Below are 19,483 nucleotides of genomic sequence, written 5' to 3' on the forward strand. Positions count from 1 at the left end.
AAATATTTCTTCATTTATATTTATATCATGTATATTTACACTGTAGTCTCCAAAAACACACATATATATATATATATATATATATAGTTCTGTTGGTGAAAAAAGCATGGGAACAAATTTATTTTTATATATAAAATATTTTGCTTTTTTTCGTGGAAAACACACACACATATATATATATATATATATATATATATATATATATATATAATTTTTTTTTAAATATAAATAGGAAGCTAGCTGAATAAGAAGCAACTTTCCTCCTCATAACCACAGCCGTAATTTGCATCCTTTTCTGAGCCTGAAGAAAAAATAATCACGGTTTTCATTTTGTCCAGTTAGGGGCTCTAAATGAAGGTTCCGGAACCTGCAGCCGTTATGGCTTCACAGGCAAGGAAACGACATCAGCCGATAATAAAAACACATGTCAAACCTGTGGCGCCAGGTGGCAGATTCCGCCCCAGCACACAGTAGTAGAGCCACTATTTTGTAGAATTACTGGCGACCATTTGCACGGAGACAAAAGCAAGCGGCTCCAAGAAAATGGCATTTTTCGAGCTGTCAGTCACTACGCAGGCGCACGCAGAGAAACACTAGGAACAGGCCTGTGATTAATGATTAACCAATAGGAGGCGGCGAGGCCTCTGCAGCCCTTTTGCTCGGCGTTGCGGCCAGCTGATGACGTGTAAAGGGCGGGGGTTTCCATCATATCAGTGCGGGAAGGCTGGTATTGCCATGGCTCCGTGTAAGCAGTGATTGAGCGGCTCGAGACCCTCACACACACCATGGCGGAAGGGAAGCCGGAAGAGCGTGGGGCTACTCCGCCGCTCTTAGTTTTTCTGGATCCTTCTCCGGTGGACGGAGCCTCCGCGCCGCTGGTACCTGTCCAGCCGGTAGACAGTGGCAGGGCGACCCCCGGAAGCGCCGTCAGGTTTTTCTCTGGTAGGGTTAGGGAGGATGAGGAGGCCGGGGAAGAGGAGCCGTTGCTAAAGAGGAACGCTGCGCTGTCACCCAAAGCGGGCAGGAAAGGGAGAACGCGGCTCAGCTCGTCCTCGGACCGGGACAGTCTCCTCAACAGCGCCGGTAACGTTCCTCCGCACCGTCTGCCGATACACACTGTACTGTGACACTACACCTCCTGCTCTGCAACTCCCAGCACGCTTAGCCAGCCAGCAGCTGCAGTTCCAGCGATAAGATTATTGAGCATTCACTAGCATTAGTGGAAACATTAATGACATATACCGGTATACACACACACACAAATGAGCTAGCATGGCGGCTCTCCATTTTACGTCACAGATCGAAGTGTAGATATTGGGATCCCGGTGGCCCTCTGTCGCTTAAACACAAGGCAGAGAATAGTTTCTTGAGTCACGTGACTTCTAATCATCACAAGTTAGCTGTCTAAATTTACCTCTTGCACACCAATTTCAGGTGGCCCTCTGCACTCTGATTCTCTCGCTCCTTTAAAGGATTCTTGAGGCTGTTGATCTCTGAAGCATGAATTTTGAAGAAGACGGTCCCTTTATTGTCCATCTGAAGCGCAGCGGATTGCAAGCCTACAAGACTATGTATTTGAGTGCGGAAGAAGTATTTTCTTGGTGGCCTTGAAAGCTTGCAATCTGTTACACCGCAGTCAGCCAGTAAAGGCTAACATGGTGCAATTCTTTAGCTTTATAAGGGAATGGCAGATGGTTATTGAGCTAGGGCAGTAGGTTAGCTGTTGCTGAGAGTGCTGGGAGTGCCTTCCGTTGAATGGCTCTTTGTGACGTATCCAAAGCCTCGTTTAAGTTCCTCCATGCCTGAGCGATGCACGCGTTTGCTGTTAGACTGGTTTATCGCGACCCCAGTGCTGTGTGTTCGTAATGGATAAAGGATTGCGTCAGGGGTGTAAAATAACCGTTTTTTAGGGTTTCAGAGAAGAATGTAATGAGTGTTGAGAGTCTGAAGCTCCGTGGCCTGTGTGGCCTACCTGGCAGCCCTTCGGGCTCAGGGATAAGACCGTAGCGTTATATGTGAGTGGCCTCTCCGCATTCGTTCCGCCATCGTGTGCCAAAATCTGCAACACTTTAGAGCATATAATGTAATTTGACGCGCTGTATATCAGCACGGCTGGCAGATTGTTTCCTGCCGTTTCTGTGTGGGGTACGATGGTGGGTTTAGACTGCGGAGCGTTGGATCAGCTCTGTATATCCATACGTTCGTATATAGGGAACTCTGTGATTTGTTGCTGTCTCTGGCTTAATGGAAATGCACATTTGGTGATAGAACTGGATTAAGTATTGTTTTACAGAATGTCCTCTTTGATTGGCTAGTGTATTACCCAATCGCGACTCATCATTTTCATGCGATGGCCTATTTTATCTATTGCGTAACTGTAATAAACTTTACATCATCGCTGTGAGATATGATGTAGGACTTTGGAAGCTGACCTGTTTATATATGTTGCATCTTTGGGTCAATGTGTCAGAAACAGACGCACTTGTGATTTTCTTACTTTCAACAACCTTATATTGGAAAGTGACAGAGTGTTTTGGTGACTTTGCTTCACTTTGAATGGTTTTATTTATTAAGTTTTTTTTTTTAATATATTTGCCTTGTATAAAGACAAAACAGTTAGGTCTTGGTTCAGTTAGAATGCTATTGAATTGGCAAACGTTCCTTTAGGATATGTACCTGACTTCTGGTTGGTGATATTATTAGTTAAGTGGCGTAACCAGTCTTTGCGTGCGGCCCCGGGTTTACTCACAAGCAAATCTAGGATGAAGCTTTAAGTAAACATATTGCTGGCCGTCCCCGGGCTGAAAGCTGCTGCAAAGAAGTGCAAACAGGCTCCGAGTATAAGGAGTGGGCTCTGTGTTGTGTGAATACGTTTTTGTTTTGGTGCTAATTGTACGATTGTCCCTTTGCTTTCTAGGCCATAGCGGAACTGGGGAGTTGAATGTAATTTTGGATGATGTGGAATTTGCAGACATAATCCACAGAGCTGAGCAGGCTGCTGAAAGCGGGGTCCTTCCAGAGAGAATCTCCCAGGGGTCCAGCGGAAGCTATTTCGTTAGGGATCCAAAGGAGGTGGGTGTTGGTAATAATAGAAAACAGTGTGTGTGTATATGTGCATATATATATATATATATATATATATATATATATATATATATCTCTATCTATATATATCTCTATCTATATATCTATCTATATCTGGTATCACAACCTCATGCTGACGAGTCCCATTAAGGACGAAACAGCTGTCCATGAGTGGTGATCTGGCTATTGCATCTGTTCCTGTGTTTTGTCTGAAGGCTGTCTTGTACAGCGGGCAATTACTTTTAAGGGTTCCATGTATAAAGGGGATATAGAGGCAAAAGATGCTCATTGTTGACCTTATTTGCATGCGCCTACCCATAATCCCTTGTGGTTGTGGCAGCACCATGAGATTTCTGAGAGAAAAAACAAGCCTTCTGGCTTGTCTGGTGTCTGTATATAGATATAGAGGTAGATATATCTCTATCACTCTCCATGTAATATATTTGTGTGTCTGGCCATATTGTGTTAAAAATCGAATTTTGTAGTATATACTAATTTCCCGGCTCCTGAAAAGGAAGATAATTTTTTTTTAAATTTCTTTTTAAATGCCTGACATGAGCAACGTCGGCAGTTTAACTTCCTGACTCTTCTACAGTCGTTTAACCTTGTTAGGGCCACTTTCTTAATTTAGATGAATGCAAGTTTACGACTTCTAGTACAAACTAATATTTTTGCTTACCTTTTTGCAGTCAGCATGAGACCAGCAGGGTGGTTAATATAATCCCTGACTTTTAATGTATAAATGTATTTATTTATTTTAAATTCTTTTTTTCCGCATTTTTGAATGCAGAAAATCATTGGAGTCTTTAAACCAAAATCAGAAGAGCCTTACGGCCACCTTAATCCAAAATGGACCAAATATTTTCACAAGATCTGCTGCCCTTGCTGCTTTGGCCGTGGCTGTCTCGTTCCCAACCAAGGATATCTTTCTGAGGCCGGTGCCTATCTAGTAGACGAAAAACTGGGATTAGGAGTTGTACCAAAAACTAAGGTAAATGTCATCTTCATGATATTGATTCATAGATTAGAGATGGTTTGTATGGCACTTGGGAAACATTTAGGGCCCTGTCAAATAGTTTGCGCATGTGAGCTTCATCTACTGTAGCTTGGTGTAAACATGCTTTAATAATTCAAATAGTTGATTCAGATTTAGGTCTATAACATTTTTAATGTGTCAATTCTGGCTTCTTATGATCTAAATATACACACATTACTAAAACGTAAGAACCAAGCTGAAGAGAACACTGCTGGAGTTTATAATGTTGGAGTTCTAGTTCGGAGTGCTCCATTCTGGTCATTCTTCTTTGCTAGACTTCATGAAAACCTGCAGATCTGCCTTTGCCTTGCACTAGTCTGCTACAACATGATGGGTCTCTGGAGATGTGCGGGTTAAACTCTGCTTTTCTTTGTAGTGTGATTATTCACAGTTTGGGTGTAATATTGCAGAGTTACAGCATGGAAGCGGTGACAATGTGTGAAAGTAGGTATAAGAGCGAGTTTCTGCACACGGATGTCACATGCTTCGTGAAACACAGAAGTGCGAACATGAATTAGTTTTATTTTTGTGACTATTCCATCACTCCTAGTATTGTATATAATTATAAGAATGAAGGGGGGGGGGGCACATGTTAATGAGAAATATCTGACATACTATAATTATAATCTACCTAAATAGAATCGGTTATCTGAAATGTATCGGGTCCAGGACCTTGTAACGATTGTAACTAGCTGCAGCCTGAGGCTACCAAGTTAGATTTTGTTTCTATGAAGTTTCTTTTCCGTTACCCGATGACATGGTGTATATGTTGAATATGTCAGCCTGTAGAAGGGTAGACTGAGGGGCAGGTGAGGTAAGCAAGATTTTCCATCATCTGCCCCCAAATGCAGCAAAACAAATAAATGGTTTAGTTATCGGTTATCTCTGCACAAGCTCCAGAAACAAAACGCGTTCCTTTGGATGCAGCGCCTGGCCGGCAGTGCTGTTAGTCCTCCTATATAATCTGTAGTTGGTCACTTTTATAAATATAATGTATATTTTTCTCATTTGTTTTTATTTAAGGTAGTCTGGCTTGTCAGTGAAACATTTAACTACAATGCGATAGACCGGGCAAAATCTAGAGGCAAAAAATATGCTTTAGAAAAGGTGCCAAAAGTGGGAAGAAAATTTCATCGCATAGGATTGCCTCCCAAGGTAAGGAGTTAAGTATTCTCTCTGCCCGGTATTCCATAGGTTCTGCTTAGATATCTGGTCAGTGTTCTTTGTTTGTGTTTCTTTGTTGTGTTTGGTTTTAATATCACTTAGATTAGACGCAGGCCATTATTTAAAACTACCGTATTTGCTCGATTATAAGACGAGGTTTTTTTCAGAGCAAATGCTCTGAAAAATACCCCTCGTCTTCTAATCGGGGTCGTCTTCTAATCAGACCTCAAATAGAGTCTGATTAGGAGACTAAGATCCAGATCCCCCGCACCGCTGCAGGGGACCTGGATCCTCCTGTCTCACCCCCCCCCCCCCCCCCATCATACACACACTTACCGGTGCTTCCTGCTGTATTGCCGGGGCAGCGGGTTGACGTCTACGCGATCCGCGTAGACAACGTCCGCTGCAGCCGGAAGGAGGTGTGGCTAGCAGCGGGGGTTGTCTGCGTCCGTCGCGCAAACCTTCCCCGACTGTCAGAGATCAGAGTTCCCCGCACCGGTGCGGGGAACTCTGATCTCTGACAGCCGGGGAAAGTATACGCGACGGACGGATACAAACCCCCGCTGCCAACTCCACCTCCTTCCGGCTGCAGCAGAAGGCGACGTCAACCCGCTGCCCCGGCTGGAAGCACCGGTAAGAGAGGGCTGAGAGGGGAGGGGAGAGTGTGTGTGTGTGTGTGTGTGTTAGTTAAATGGGGGTATAGGGTGTGTGTGTGTGTGTTAAATGGGGGCATAGGGCATTTCTGGAGTGGCGTTAAGGGGGAATTTAATAGAGCACTCTGCCTCCTGAAATGCCTTATACACCTATATGCCACTCTGCCCCATAATATGCATTTTAACCCCCTAAATGCCAGAGTGGCATATAGGGGTATAAGGCATTTCTGGAGGCAGAGTGCTCTATACAATGCCTTTTAACTCCCTTAATGCCACTCTGCCTCCTGAAATGCCTTATACCTCCCTATATGCCACTCTGCCCCATAATATGCATTTTAACCCCCTAAATGCCAGAATGGGATATAGGGGTATAAGGCATTTCTGGAGGCAGAGTGGCATATAGGGGGTATAAGGCATTTCTGGAGGCAGAGTGGCACATAGGGGGTCAAAAGGCATACCATGGGGCACAGTGGCATATAGAGGGTTAAAAGGCATATCATGGGCCACAGTGCCATATTGGAGTGGCAAGCCTGGGGGCAGATGTGCGTAACTGGGGGACAGGTTGGAAAATACAAGAAATAAAAACAAAAAAAATATTTTTCTCAATCATAGCTTTTATTAAAAAAAATAGTTTACATGAATTAACATTTACTGGTAAAACTTTTTTCCTTTAGGGTCGTCTTATATTCAGGCTTTTTCTTTTTTTCCTAAGTTAATATTCAGATTTTGGGGGGTCGTCTTATAATCGAGCAAATACGGTAAATGCAGTTTCCAACATAATAACCGTTTAGTACAGCGAGACTGCTTTCCCCGCAATAGGTTAGAATGACACTTCCAATATGTTCCAGCAGACAAGCCACCCGACCTACAGTGAAGGAAAAAATTATTTAATCCCCCTGCTGGTTTTGTATGTTTGCCCACTGCCACAGACATGATCAGTCTATACTCTTAATGTTTATTTGAACAGTGAGAGACAGAATAAAATCAAGACTAACGCATTTCAAATAAGTTATACTGTTGCACAGATTGCTTTTATAGTTTAACATTTTTACTGTGCAGATAAACCGCTGTAATCTGTTTGCTTGGTTGACTGAAAATAATTTAACACGCTAATGTACATTATACATGTTACTGGAACATTGAAGCATAAACATACAGTATATTGGGTACTATTCATAGCAATATTCCAACCTTAATTGCAAATTATATTTGCTTTCAGGTTGGGTCTTTTCAGCTCTTTGTTGATGGTTACAAAGAAGCCGACTATTGGCTTAGAATATTTGAAACGGATCCGTTGCCCGAAAACACCCGCAAGCAGCTCCAGTCCCAGTTTGAGAGATTGGTTATACTGGACTATGTAATCAGGAATACTGGTGAGTAAATGGGTGCAACATAAAATACTGTGAGAGTGAACTGTGCTTTGAATTATTATTATTATTATTATTATTATTATTATTATTATTAGTCATTACACCTTTTATAGAGTGCCTTTCCAAAAATACAGAAAGGTAGTCCCCTAGCTGGACGGATTGTCTTGACTCGAACTGCGCTTTATTTCATGGTTTGATACTATTTGTCTTGCTTATAAAAATATTACTACTTGAGATTTTGTGCGTCGGCCCCACAGCCCACCTCCCTGCTCCATCCTTGTTGTATTCATAAAAAACGCAAAACAAAGTAAACAAACTGCTCCTCGTTCCCACTTTTTCTTGCGCTGTCCTTTTTGACGGTGTGCCCCTGTTGGCTGCGGTTTGTATGCTGCTGATATACAGCGTGTCATTTGGTTTTGTTACGATAAGGTAGGTCTGCCAGACAAATGATAAATCCAAAGTTGACCAACCTGTAACTTCAGTAAATGGTTCCTCAGCTGCAGATCTTATCAGTATATCGATACCTTCCCTGCCTTTATATTTCTGTTTCATATATTGAATACTTATATATATATATATATATATATATATATATATATATATATATATATATATATATATATATATATAATATCACGTACATGATGTAACTGAATTTTTGTTTCAGATCGCGGTAATGACAACTGGCTAATAAAATATGAAAGCCAGGATGACGATGCTGATATTTCAGAGAAGGGAAGCGATTTGCCCGTGTCAAAGGTAAAGCGCACTGAATACCCCTTCTTCTGGTTGTAGCTTATAAAAACTTGCACGTACATAATTAACATTAGTATTGGCGTAATATAAACAGTTAAAGGCTTACATGCTTTACGTGCTCTGAGACTGCTGCTGTTTCTGCCTCAGCCCTCCTCCCAGTCCATGCAATCTCTAGTATGGGACATAAATATAAAGAGTGGAGGGCTGGATCTTCCTGAATGCCTCTGTAAACACCGGAAATTATCCTGGTATATTTCAGCAAGCACAAAATAACACTTGTTTCCTCTCTATCAGGATTGGGCAACTAAAGAACCGCTCATCAAAATTGCTGCGATTGATAATGGCTTAGCATTTCCATTCAAACATCCTGATGAATGGAGAGCATGTAAGTACTGGTCTTTAACGGTCATCAAACTGTCCACAAAGATTCTGAAATAAAAATATGAATATACATGCATACATCTTTATAATAGTGTAAATCATGTTTTATTGAAAGGGAAACGTTCAGTTTTGTGCATTACAACCCCTTTTCTGTGCTCAAATATGTGTCTAAACAGTTGCACGCTACTGAGGAGCCCATGTAACGATGGGTAAGGGATCAAAGTGACTTTCCTTGTGTCCTATCTGCATGTCTCCTCTTAGAATGCCTGATATGCTTGCACAGTTTTCAGATCTGTTCATATTGGCTTTCGTGTATTTAATGCTGCTCGCTGATAGAAAATGATCAGTATTATTGAAGCAATTTTATCCAAATTAAGCGGACATCAAAGGTTGTACTGTGTTGGTTTAATTGCCAGGTTCTGAGACCTTGTTTTGCGAACATACTTTATTATGTAGTAACACATAAATGAAATAGCCTGTGGACAAACAACACACATCGTACAAGGTGTGTAATGTATGGTAAATAGTTTTTTTTTTTTGTTTTTTTTCTCTGACAATAGATCCTTTTCATTGGGCTTGGCTTCCTCAAGCTAAAGTTCCATTCAGCCAAGAAACTAGAGATTTGGTTCTTCCTCGCATCTCGGATATGAATTTTGTACAGGACCTTTGTGAAGATCTGTATGAGTTGTTTAAGGTGAGTAATTGGGGGTAAAGGTAACAGTTTGGCATGGTTTCTTAGAACCAAATCAGAAGTATTGAAATTCACCGTTTGCTTAAAGAAGGTGAGAGGACACAACAGGTGCCGTTTCTTGGTATCGGTAACACCACTCAGCGGTGAGTGTTATAGTAATGCTAACGAATGCTGTTCCTCCATGGACTTTTTTCAGTGTCTGGATGGGTGATTAAAGGGATGGTGAAATGTCCCAGACAGCATCACCAATGAAGAATAAATGATGTAGAAGTTGTAGTGGAACATCTCCTCTGTTGTTCATTTCATGCCAATCATCTTCAGCAAAGCAATCCTATGGAAAGTACTTGGGGATGCTTTCTGTGCATGTGTTTGGGGAATCTAATTCCTCTACATGCCAAGCCAACACTGGAGCGGACTGGCGCTAGGTGTATCGTATGGCTGGGGCGGACTGGCGCTAGGTGTATCGTATGGCTGGGGCGGACTGGCGCTAGGTGTATCGCATGACACAGAAATTAGCTGGGGATTAGGAAATGCACATGCAATATTCTGCGGAATACCCCTAGGCGTTTGCAGCAGACACTAAGTAAATTAACCGTGACCTCGGCTATCGTATGCATATGACGGCTGGAGTGTCCCTTTTTTAGGGTTGTGGTGTATACTACAGGTAGTAGTAGTGAACAGTCGTAGAGGGCTATGATAACACAGAGAGAACATGTACGTATAGCTAATATGCGGCTGCTTGAAAACCTTATGCAAACCGGGTTCCCCTTTAAGGTATTTACTACATTTTAATGAAAAATATTTATTTTCCCAATGCTTTTAGTTGCCAAACCCCTTTGGTTCACTCTTATTTACCTTTTCTTCAGGCTGATAAAGGATTTGACAAGGCAACGTTTGAGAAACAAATGTCTGTGATGAGAGGGCAGGTATGTAGATTTTTTTTTTTTCCTGTTACATTGAAACCTAAACCAGATGAATTTATTGGTAACCATAACTGTCTTTTGTGAGGAAGGTGCTAATTGAGGAACAGACAGCTTTGACACTCCAGCTGTTATAATTCTGTCTGTGTTGGGGAAAGGGTGTGATTAGCGCACCAGTAACGGCTGCAGTCCCAAAGCTTACCCTTTATATAGCAGTCCTTTCACATCTCGGTTTAATCACCTCAGACATTCATGTAATACAGAGGGGCAGGATATTAAACCTTACAATTTTGTGCAGCACTGGCTATTGTCTCTGCCGTGGAACTCGCAGAAAAGCTACAGGACACGTCACGATGTATGAGACCTTGAACACTTTGTGCATGACGTATGCAACCATCTTCTCCCTGATATAAGGGTTATAAGTCCCTCTGGTTAAAAAAAAAAAAAAAAAAAACCCGCCAGCATAGGCAGACCTAAGGCTGTACAGTTAAATGTATGTAGAGATAGAGCCTCTGTTTTCTTGAGATATCTGCATCGGGGTCCTAAAGCTTTTCATTCATGGCTTTGGTGCAGTCCACTTTTCACATGATAAAGTCTGTGTCTGTCAAACCGTATCCTGAAGCCCCTTTTTCTCAGGCCCGCGGAAGGGCCTCCGTTACTGCCCTTCACTTACGCTGAGGCTTCTATGAAGTCAGTAACGGAGCCGAGAGAGAGGCAGAGTGATGTATGGGAGGGGGAGGAGTCAGAGGGGTGTATGGGAGGGGGGGAGAGAGACGGAAGCGAGAGACCGGCCGACAGTGAGGGGAATCCAGGTCCCCTGCAGCGTTGCGGGGGATCTGGATTCTAGTGTTATAATCCGATCTCTGTTTGAAGTCGGATTATAATTTTTATAATCGATAAAAATCGATTCGATTAATCGATAATGAAAATCATTGACAACGATTTTCATTATCGATTTTATCGATTAGTAGTTTCAGCCCTAATATTAACAGAACCCAGACATGGAGAAGATACTCTAAACTCTGTTTCATATCCAGGTCCAATGAATGACCTAAAACGCCCAAGCTCTCAGCTTGATTGGTATTTCAAGCCGTCAGAAGCTGCTATACCAGAGCTAATCTGAATGTTCCGTGCTTCCTCACGGCTCGCTCCACTAGAACTGTAGCTACTTCTGGGTGGAAAGACATCTTGTCGCTTCTGAGCGGATATGCAAGGCTGCTACTTTGAAGCGCTTACCCCCATTCTCCAAACACTACGGCTTGAGTCTTCACTCAAGCTGTGCCACCAGGGATGGCAGGGAAATGTTGAATTGCACTTACCGTTTGTTTTCGCTTTTTATGCCTTGGTGGCACAGGCTGCGCCCCCCCAAGTTTTTTTTATTTATTTATATTGCCTGTCGTGAGGGCAAAAAGAGTGAGCAGCCCATTTAGGTGCTGAAGTCTATCTCCACTGTGCCCCCAAGGGATTACAGGGGGAGAGCTACGTTTACTGTAAGTGGAACTCGGCATTTCTGTATATGTGTATTGTTTAGCAGCGTTGCTTCCTTATTTATGGTCTTTTACTTTTTGTACATTCTTTGCATTTTGCAAGACAAGTTAATCTGGAATGGATGATTTATGTATACAAAAGTTAACAGCCATATAAAAACACCTCACTGACAAATCTACGCGCCTTAATAAATGCGCCAGTCATGCGTTCTGCGACGGCAGCTTCCCTTTTGGACAAATCGGCCTATTTTGAAATGTGCTGAGCTTTATCAATTTGTTCAGATCTGCCATTTCAAGAACTTGAGTATAGTTAATATAATCTATACCTGCACACACATATATATTATATTTAGCGTAATATATATATTACACAGATCATGGCATTTTGTGCATATATAATCCACTGTTATAAATATTCTAAAATCAAGCAATTAATCCTTGAGATTATTCTGTATCAAAACAATCCAATTTGATAACTTTTTTTTTTTTTTTTTCCGGATTTTGTTTCTAGATCTTAAATCTGACGCAGGCGTTAAAAGACGGCAAAACCCCGATTCAGCTTGTGCAGATGCCGCGAGTAGTCGTGGAACGAAGCCGCAGCGGAAGTCAAGGAAGGATCGTTCATCTGAGTAATGCTTTTACCCAAACCTTTCACTGCAGAAAGCCGTTCTTCTCCTCGTGGTGAAGCGACTGAAGGCTGCACGGTCGTGAATTTATAAAGCTGCTCTTTTGCACAAAGTACTGCAATAGTTGAAACCTGCTGTCCGATATTACCAGCTGCCAAAAACCTCTGGATGTTTGGGAATGTTTTTGAATGTAATTCTTGTTCAGTTACATCGGCCATCGTACAATCGTTTTGTCGGGGAATGAGGCAGGGGCTGCGTTGGCTCGTACTGTATTTTTCTAATCTGTCGGATTTATGATTTTTCAACGTTCGGAGGGACATGCTGTTAAATGTTTACATATGCTGGAAATTCTAATCCGTGAAAACAAACTGCAGATTTAATTTCTTTTTATAATGTGAAAATATTTTGTAGAAAAAATTATATATGGATGCCACATTAAATGAAGGAAGATGGAGATGCACTTTTTTTGCCTTTGTTTTCCCAAAAGTGCCCTATCACTGTATTGAGGGATATTTTCACTTGTCACAGCTTATAGGGACCAAAATGTATATTTCACCTTCCATCAAGTTAAAATCCATTGTGTCTTATTCATTAAACAAGTGTGTAAATCCCCCCCCCCCGGGGTCTTTTTAAGGCTTGTACTGAAAATACATTGTCATCGGATTTAAGATCTAACCCTTGCGTGTCGTACCTCGGCTTCTGTGATTTTAATATATCGACCTTGCTGTTTACTGTAACATCTTCAACTTGCACATACTTTACTCAGGGTTTATAAGTAAAAAGTGAATCACAAACCACTTATCCACTAGGGTATCTCGCGGGTGAGTGGGCTTTCCGAGTGCACAATACTCCAATAACACGGCCTTATCTCGAGACCACGTGTGCTGCGCTTCACAGAACAGTCCACGAGCCTCGATAGTTCATGTCTGCCATAAAGGTAGCAGGATACCTTCTCTTCCTAAAACTGTAAATGTAATCTCGCCAAGTACCCTTTTTTTTATTCTTTCATGCGGAAAATGTGAATGGGAAGAAAACATTTAACTTTCTGTACAATTAAAACACTGTCTAAAGAAGATTTGGGGGAATCTTTATTTCCAAAAGGCTGAGTGTTGGGTTCTGTATTTAATTACAAATGTTGAATGCCTTCATACATCTTCTATATATATGTATATAATGGTTTTGAATGTAGTTATGGAAAAATAAAGGTTTTCTTCAAATGCTGCTTTTCGACTGAACATTAATAACCTATAGATGTATAAGACGTCGCTGTGAAACGGTTAACAGGTGATAAAGGGGTATTTTTATTATAATATTCATGTGGCTATAATGTCTAATCCTTGGTTTCCAAGCTAACTGTAGCACGTGTGTGGCTAGGGGTAGAGACCACAGACTTACGTTTTAGCGAGAAACCGATGGTTTGGTCAGGAACAAACATTTTTGTGAACTTTGAAAAGTAAATGCATTATTTATTTTTTTTTACCGGAAGATGTGGTATATTGGTTATTTCTATCTTCATTTTGGGATTGCTTTTAATATGTATTCTTAAAAAATGGGGGGGTTAAAGAATACACATAAGATGGTAGCAGCTGCCCTCCTCGGTGGTCCAACGATTCCGCTAGTTAATAGCTTAACTTGCAGTTTTCGCACATGCGCACCAGGGTCTCGGCCCATGCTGTAGCCGGAGGTAAGTATCTTGTGCGTGGAAATCTGCTTAGCTCAACAAATCTCCTCCACAGTATGTAGCTGGGGAAAGGGATAAATTATCCTGAATGGTGGGATTCTCTTTTAAATGCAGTGCTGCGTGCACTAATGTAGATTAACACTGAAGAAAATGTGATCTCGTCATATTGTTCCGATACCCTTCCCAGAGGCTGCCATTGTATGCAGTCATGTGATATTTTGGGTGACGTTTCCTACCCAAGCACCACACTGAGCCGTATTCTTTGTGCTAAAGCTTGATGCGTTCTGTTTCTCCATAAGCTTTAGTCAATGAGCAAATGGGTGAATTAAGCTTCAGTCATTCTATAGTTTCCCACATAGTTTAAAAAAAATGTCAAAACAATATTTTCCCGTCGTGTAGTGTCAGTACCACGGGGTGTCGCTCTTCCTGGGACAAGGACCTAGAACCGAAGAGGTTAAGATACCTCCTAACCCCTCCTACTCCTCCCTATAAGAGCCCCGGCAACCCTCATACCTCCAGTTCTTTCCTTGTCCCTTGTCAGGGACGGACCTTGTTTTTTTGTTTTTTTCATTGGTGGGGCACACGGGTTGTGTCCGGGGGTTCCCTCCGATTGCTCCCCGGGTGGTGAGCAGAGCGAGGAGTAACGTCCGCATTGGCGGACGTTACGGAGCCGTTTAGACGCCGCGCTCTTATGCCGGCAGGTTGGAGCATGCGCACAGCGGTGGAACGCACGCCAGAGGGCGCTGCGTTCCACCAAGAGTACTGACACGCTATTGAGCATGCGTGATTGTTTCTCTTGTTCAGGGCGCGAAAACTAACTGGTTTTCACATATATATAGCTGTGCTGCCCAGTCTGACAGCAGAGGAGCTTGTCAACACTGGGATTTCCGTGTCACCAGCCCCCCCACACGGATTGAGGAGTTGTAAGGTAGGATTTGGTTAATCTTACCCTGTCAAATCCTCTGCCCTGTATATTTTCTACTAAAATTTTTTTTTTTTTTTGTGTTTTATATTAGATGTCTGGTCCGGTTTCACCAGATAGGCCGGATAAAGAGAAATCTTTTACACCTGCTCCAAAAAAGGCTGTGGGTAAAACCAAACATTTATCGTGCACTGAATGTGCCACTCCGTTGCCGGATGGTTGTAAGAAGAAATTTTGCAATGCCTGCTCTGCTGAGAGTTTGGCAAAAGAAAAACAAAAAGACATGCAGTCTTTTTTAGGTTGGTTCCAGGACAACCTGGCGCAAACGTTTGAAACGTTTAAAGCAGCAGCAGCTACACCTGTGGAACCCGTTAAACTTAAATCCCACAAACGTAAGAGGGTATTATCCCCTCATTCTGATTTATCCTCTGGGGAGGTTTCTAGTTCATCCTATTCAGCTTCATCTAGTGGGGAGTCAGAGGATGAGACCAATTTTCCTCCACAGGAGCTGCGTAAATTTGTTAAGGAAGTCTCACGGCTTTTTCAGGATTCAGACCTGTCAGCGCACCCCAAAGGGTTGCCCATGTTATCTCACATGCAGAATCTCATGTATAGAGAGTGGAATAATCCAGGCAAAAGAGCCTTTATATCAAAGCACTCTAAGCAGCTTTTTTACCTTCAGGGCGATGAAAAATGGGAAGATATCCCTAAAGTAGACGTCCAGATAGCCCAGCTTTCCAAACGTACGACCATTCCCATTAGTGAAGTGGCTGGTCTTAAGGACCCTATGGATAAGAGGGCAGAAACGTCTTGCAGACGGATTTACCAATCATCTGGATTCCAGTGTAAAGTGGCGTTGTCTAGCGCATCTGTGGCTAAAGCGCAGGGTGTCTGGTTGCAGTCCTTAGAGGGCAGTCTTTCAGAATCTATGGATGAAGGTTTGTCTAAACTATTTAAAAACCTGACACTGGCTAATAGCTTCCTGCTGGAAGCTGCAGAAGAGGGCCTTAAGCTTTCAGCCTGTAACATGGGTTTGTCTTCCGTTGCCAGAAGGGCATTATGGCTACGTTCCTGGGCAGCAGATACTGCCTCCAAATCTACTCTATGCGATCTGCCCTTTGAAAGAACCAAGCTATTCGGTTCTTCCTTGGAGGAACTGATCAGACACATGTCTGATACTAAAAAGGCACTTCCTCAGGATAGGAAAAGCAGATGGAACAAGCGATACCAGTATAGACCTTCCAGGCCTTTTCAACCAGTTTTCAAGACTCAAGCCTTTCGTAAACAACACGAGAGAAAGTTTCAGGAACACCCTAAGAAACCAGAGGGTAGGAAGTTCTGACGGTGTTGGAGGTCGTCTGCAATGGTTCCTACCAAAATGGAGGCAAACCACAAACAATTCCTGGGTCCTCAGGATCATTGCGGACGGGTACAGGATAAAGTTTTCCAGTTTTCCTCGTCCTCTGTTCCTGATTTCGTGTTACCCCTCTCAGGTGAAGAACTCAGCACTGTTGGCCGAAAGCCTTACCCTTCTAAAAAAAGGGTGTCATAGAGCCTGTTCCAAAGTATCAGGAGTTTCAGGGAGTTTATTCCCGTCTCTTCCTGGTCTCAAAGCCGGATGGGTCCTTCCGTCCAATTCTGGATTTAAAGAAAGTCAATGCATATATTCCTTACCGTCACTTCAGAATGGAATCCATTCTCACGGTTACCCGCCTGTTGAGACAAGGGGACCTTATGGTTACGTTAGACCTAAAAGATGCCTATCTCCATGTGCCTATCGCCATAGCCTCCAGGAAATATCTCAGGTTTGCCATAAGAGTCGGGACAAGAGTTCGTCATTTCCAGTTTACTGCTCTCCCTTTTGGCCTGTCGTCAGCTCCTCGGATCTTCACAAAGCTTTTAGCTCCTATTGCAGCGGCTTTACGGAAAGAGGGGATCACAGTCGTCCCTTATCTAGACGATTGGCTGCTAAAAGCAAGTTCTTCTCAGGAGCTCCGGGCACATCTCAGCTTTACGACCCGATGCTTGGGGGAACACGGCTGGATCATAAATTACAAAAAGTCCAACCTGATTCCAACTAGGAAGATCCAGTTTCTGGGGCTCATAGTGGATTCCGTCTCTTCGAGACTTTATCTCCCACGCTCCAAGATCAAGAAGATAAAGAATCAGGTTTCCTTTCTGCAACAAAATCCAACCCTTTCCTTCAGGTTGGCTATGAGTATCCTGGGCAGTCTTACAGCGTGTATTCCGGCAGTAAGCTGGTCCAAAGCGCAGTTGAGACCCCTGCAATGGGACATCCTACAACAGTGGTCCAGGAGACCGGAGGATCTAGATGTTACCTTCACGGTATCCAGGGAGGTTTTACTCCGGCTGAATTGGTGGAAAGCAAAGGAGCGCCTCACCCAAGGGCGATCTTTTCTACCACGTCATTGGATCACCCTCACCACGGATGCCTCCAAGGTAGGCTGGGGAGCTCATCTACTCGACCTCTGCAGTCAGGGCAGTTGGTCCTTAATCGATCAAGCCCAATCATCAAACTTTCGGGAACTGAAAGCTGTGTTCCTGGCACTCAAGACCTTCGGTCCAAGATTACGGGGGAAAGCTGTGAGAATCCAGTCCGACAATGCCACCACAGTCTCATATATAAACAGACAGGGTGGCACTCGGATTCCAAGGCTACAGGACCTTTCAGACCATCTCATGCGCTGGGCCCAAAGAAACCTGGAGGATTTAGCAGCGACACATATCAAAGGAGTAGACAACTGTCTGGCAGACGATCTCAGCAGATCTCGTTGCTCCCAAGCAAACTGGTCCCTGGACAAGAGCATTTTTTCTCTCCTAGTTCAAAGATTCGGCCTACCAGATATAGACCTTATGGCGACCAGACAAAACAGGAAATTGCCAGTTTTCGCCTCCCTTTACAGGCAGGACAATCCCCCCCTGCTAGACGGAATGTCAGTGGTTTGGTCTTTCAAGATGGCTTATGTGTTTCCTCCAGTAGCCATGATTCCTCGGATCCTCCTAAAGATTCGGGTAGACAGAGCCAGGGTTTTAGCTATTCTCCCTTATTGGCCGAATCGAAGTTGGTTTTCGGAGCTGCTCAGTATGGCGATTTCAGTATGGGAGCTGCCAGTTTCCTCCCATCTTCTGGAAAACAAGAACCTGTCCAAGGATGTTCTTCTGCAGTTCAGATTGACGGCCTGGCTGCTGCAAGGATGATCCTCCAGAGCAGAGGCGTTTCCAATTCTATGTCAGAAATCCTCTTGGGTTCAGTACGAAGATCTACGTCCACTATTTATCTTCGAGTCTGGAATAAATTTCTCCACTGGTGTGTCTCCAAAGGTTTGGATTTCTCTTCTCCCCCCACAAGTTCTGTTCTGGATTTTTTGCAGGAAGGTTTTTCAGCGGGTCTCACAGTCTCGACGCTTAAGGGACAGGTTTCAGCCCTGAGTCATTTTCTCCTGTCGGAGTTGGCGTCCCAAGTTCTCGTCAGACGTTTTTTTAAGGCTGCCATCATTCAACGGCCTCCCAGACGTTCGCATTTTCCCTCCTGGGATTTGTCATTGGTCCTCCAAGCACTCTGCTCTGAACCATTCGAACCTTTGGAAGAGGTATCTCTAAAATTTTTATCCCTCAAGACGGCTTTTTTGGTGGCCATTACCTCAGCGAGGAGGGTCAGTGAACTTCAAGCTCTTTCCGCGGCTCCAGAATTTACTATTTTCCACCAAGATAAAGTCGTCCTGTATGTTAAACCTTCTTTTTTGCCCAAGGTTATCTCTGAAGCTAATGTCAATCAGCCATTAATTTTGCCCTCTTTCTTCCCGTCTCCTTCAACTCCGGAAGAATCACTCTGGCACACTTTAGACGTCCACAGAGCTCTACGAATTTATATAGACCGCACTGCTTTTTTCCGCTCCATGGATCAATTGTTTGTTAATTATTTTGGTAGATCCACAGGCAATGCGGCCTCCAAGCACACGATATCTCGATGGCTTTCCGATACTATTCGCTTAGCCTACTCTCTCAGTGGTCAGGTTCTTTCATCCCGCATTACTGCTCACTCCACCAGAGCTATGGCTACATCCTGGGCTGAAAGGTCTTCGGCATCTCCAGAAGAAATATGCAAAGCAGCTACTTGGTCTTCCTTTCACACGTTTATCAAGCATTACCGGCTAGACATCTTCTCCTCCTCTGATGCTGACTTCGGGCGTAAGGTGCTTCAGGCAGTTACCTCGTGACCGTTTTTTTCCCCACCCAGGAGGGGTCATCTTGCTATATCCCCGTGGTACTGACACTACACGACGGGAAAAATAGTAATTTTACTTACCGTAAATTCTTTTTTCCTTAGTGTAGTGTCAGTACATATATCCCTCCCTGTGCATTTTTGTATTAAAATTATTTTTTGCAAGCTATCTTGTGTTTCTTGGTACTTTCTGAAGGTATGAGGGTTGCCGGGGCTCTTATAGGGAGGAGTAGGAGGGGTTAGGAGGTATCTTAACCTCTTCGGTTCTAGGTCCTTGTCCCAGGAAGAGCGACACCCCGTGGTACTGACACTACACTAAGGAAAAAAGAATTTACGGTAAGTAAAATTACTATTTTTTGGATATTTATTTGAATCTGATGTCAAGCTATGAAGAACAAACACCCAAGTGAGCTGCTTGGGGGGGGGGCATAGATGGCAGTGGACTGGTAATGTGGGAGATTTCTTAATA

The 19,483-nt window shown here is 43.2% G+C and overlaps 1 protein-coding gene across 1 annotated transcript; it reads left to right on the plus strand.

Annotated features, from left to right (window-relative positions):
- Window positions 1–785: 785 nt before the first annotated feature.
- On the plus strand, window positions 786–12,227 carry LOC149281331 (phosphatidylinositol 4-kinase type 2-beta-like). The gene is made up of 10 exons (XM_089499435.1): window positions 786–1,083; window positions 2,918–3,072; window positions 3,875–4,075; window positions 5,144–5,275; window positions 7,157–7,310; window positions 7,975–8,066; window positions 8,358–8,448; window positions 9,005–9,138; window positions 10,002–10,061; window positions 12,054–12,227. Exons 1-10 carry the CDS (start codon window positions 786–788, stop codon window positions 12,225–12,227), a joined length of 1,491 nt encoding a protein of 496 aa, XP_089355561.1.
- Window positions 12,228–19,483: the final 7,256 nt, after the last annotated feature.

Source organism: Sceloporus occidentalis, unplaced genomic scaffold (assembly GCF_023333645.1).
Source record: "Sceloporus occidentalis isolate IW3139 unplaced genomic scaffold, rSceOcc1.0.p SCAF_135, whole genome shotgun sequence".
NCBI lineage: Eukaryota > Metazoa > Chordata > Lepidosauria > Squamata > Phrynosomatidae > Sceloporus > Sceloporus occidentalis.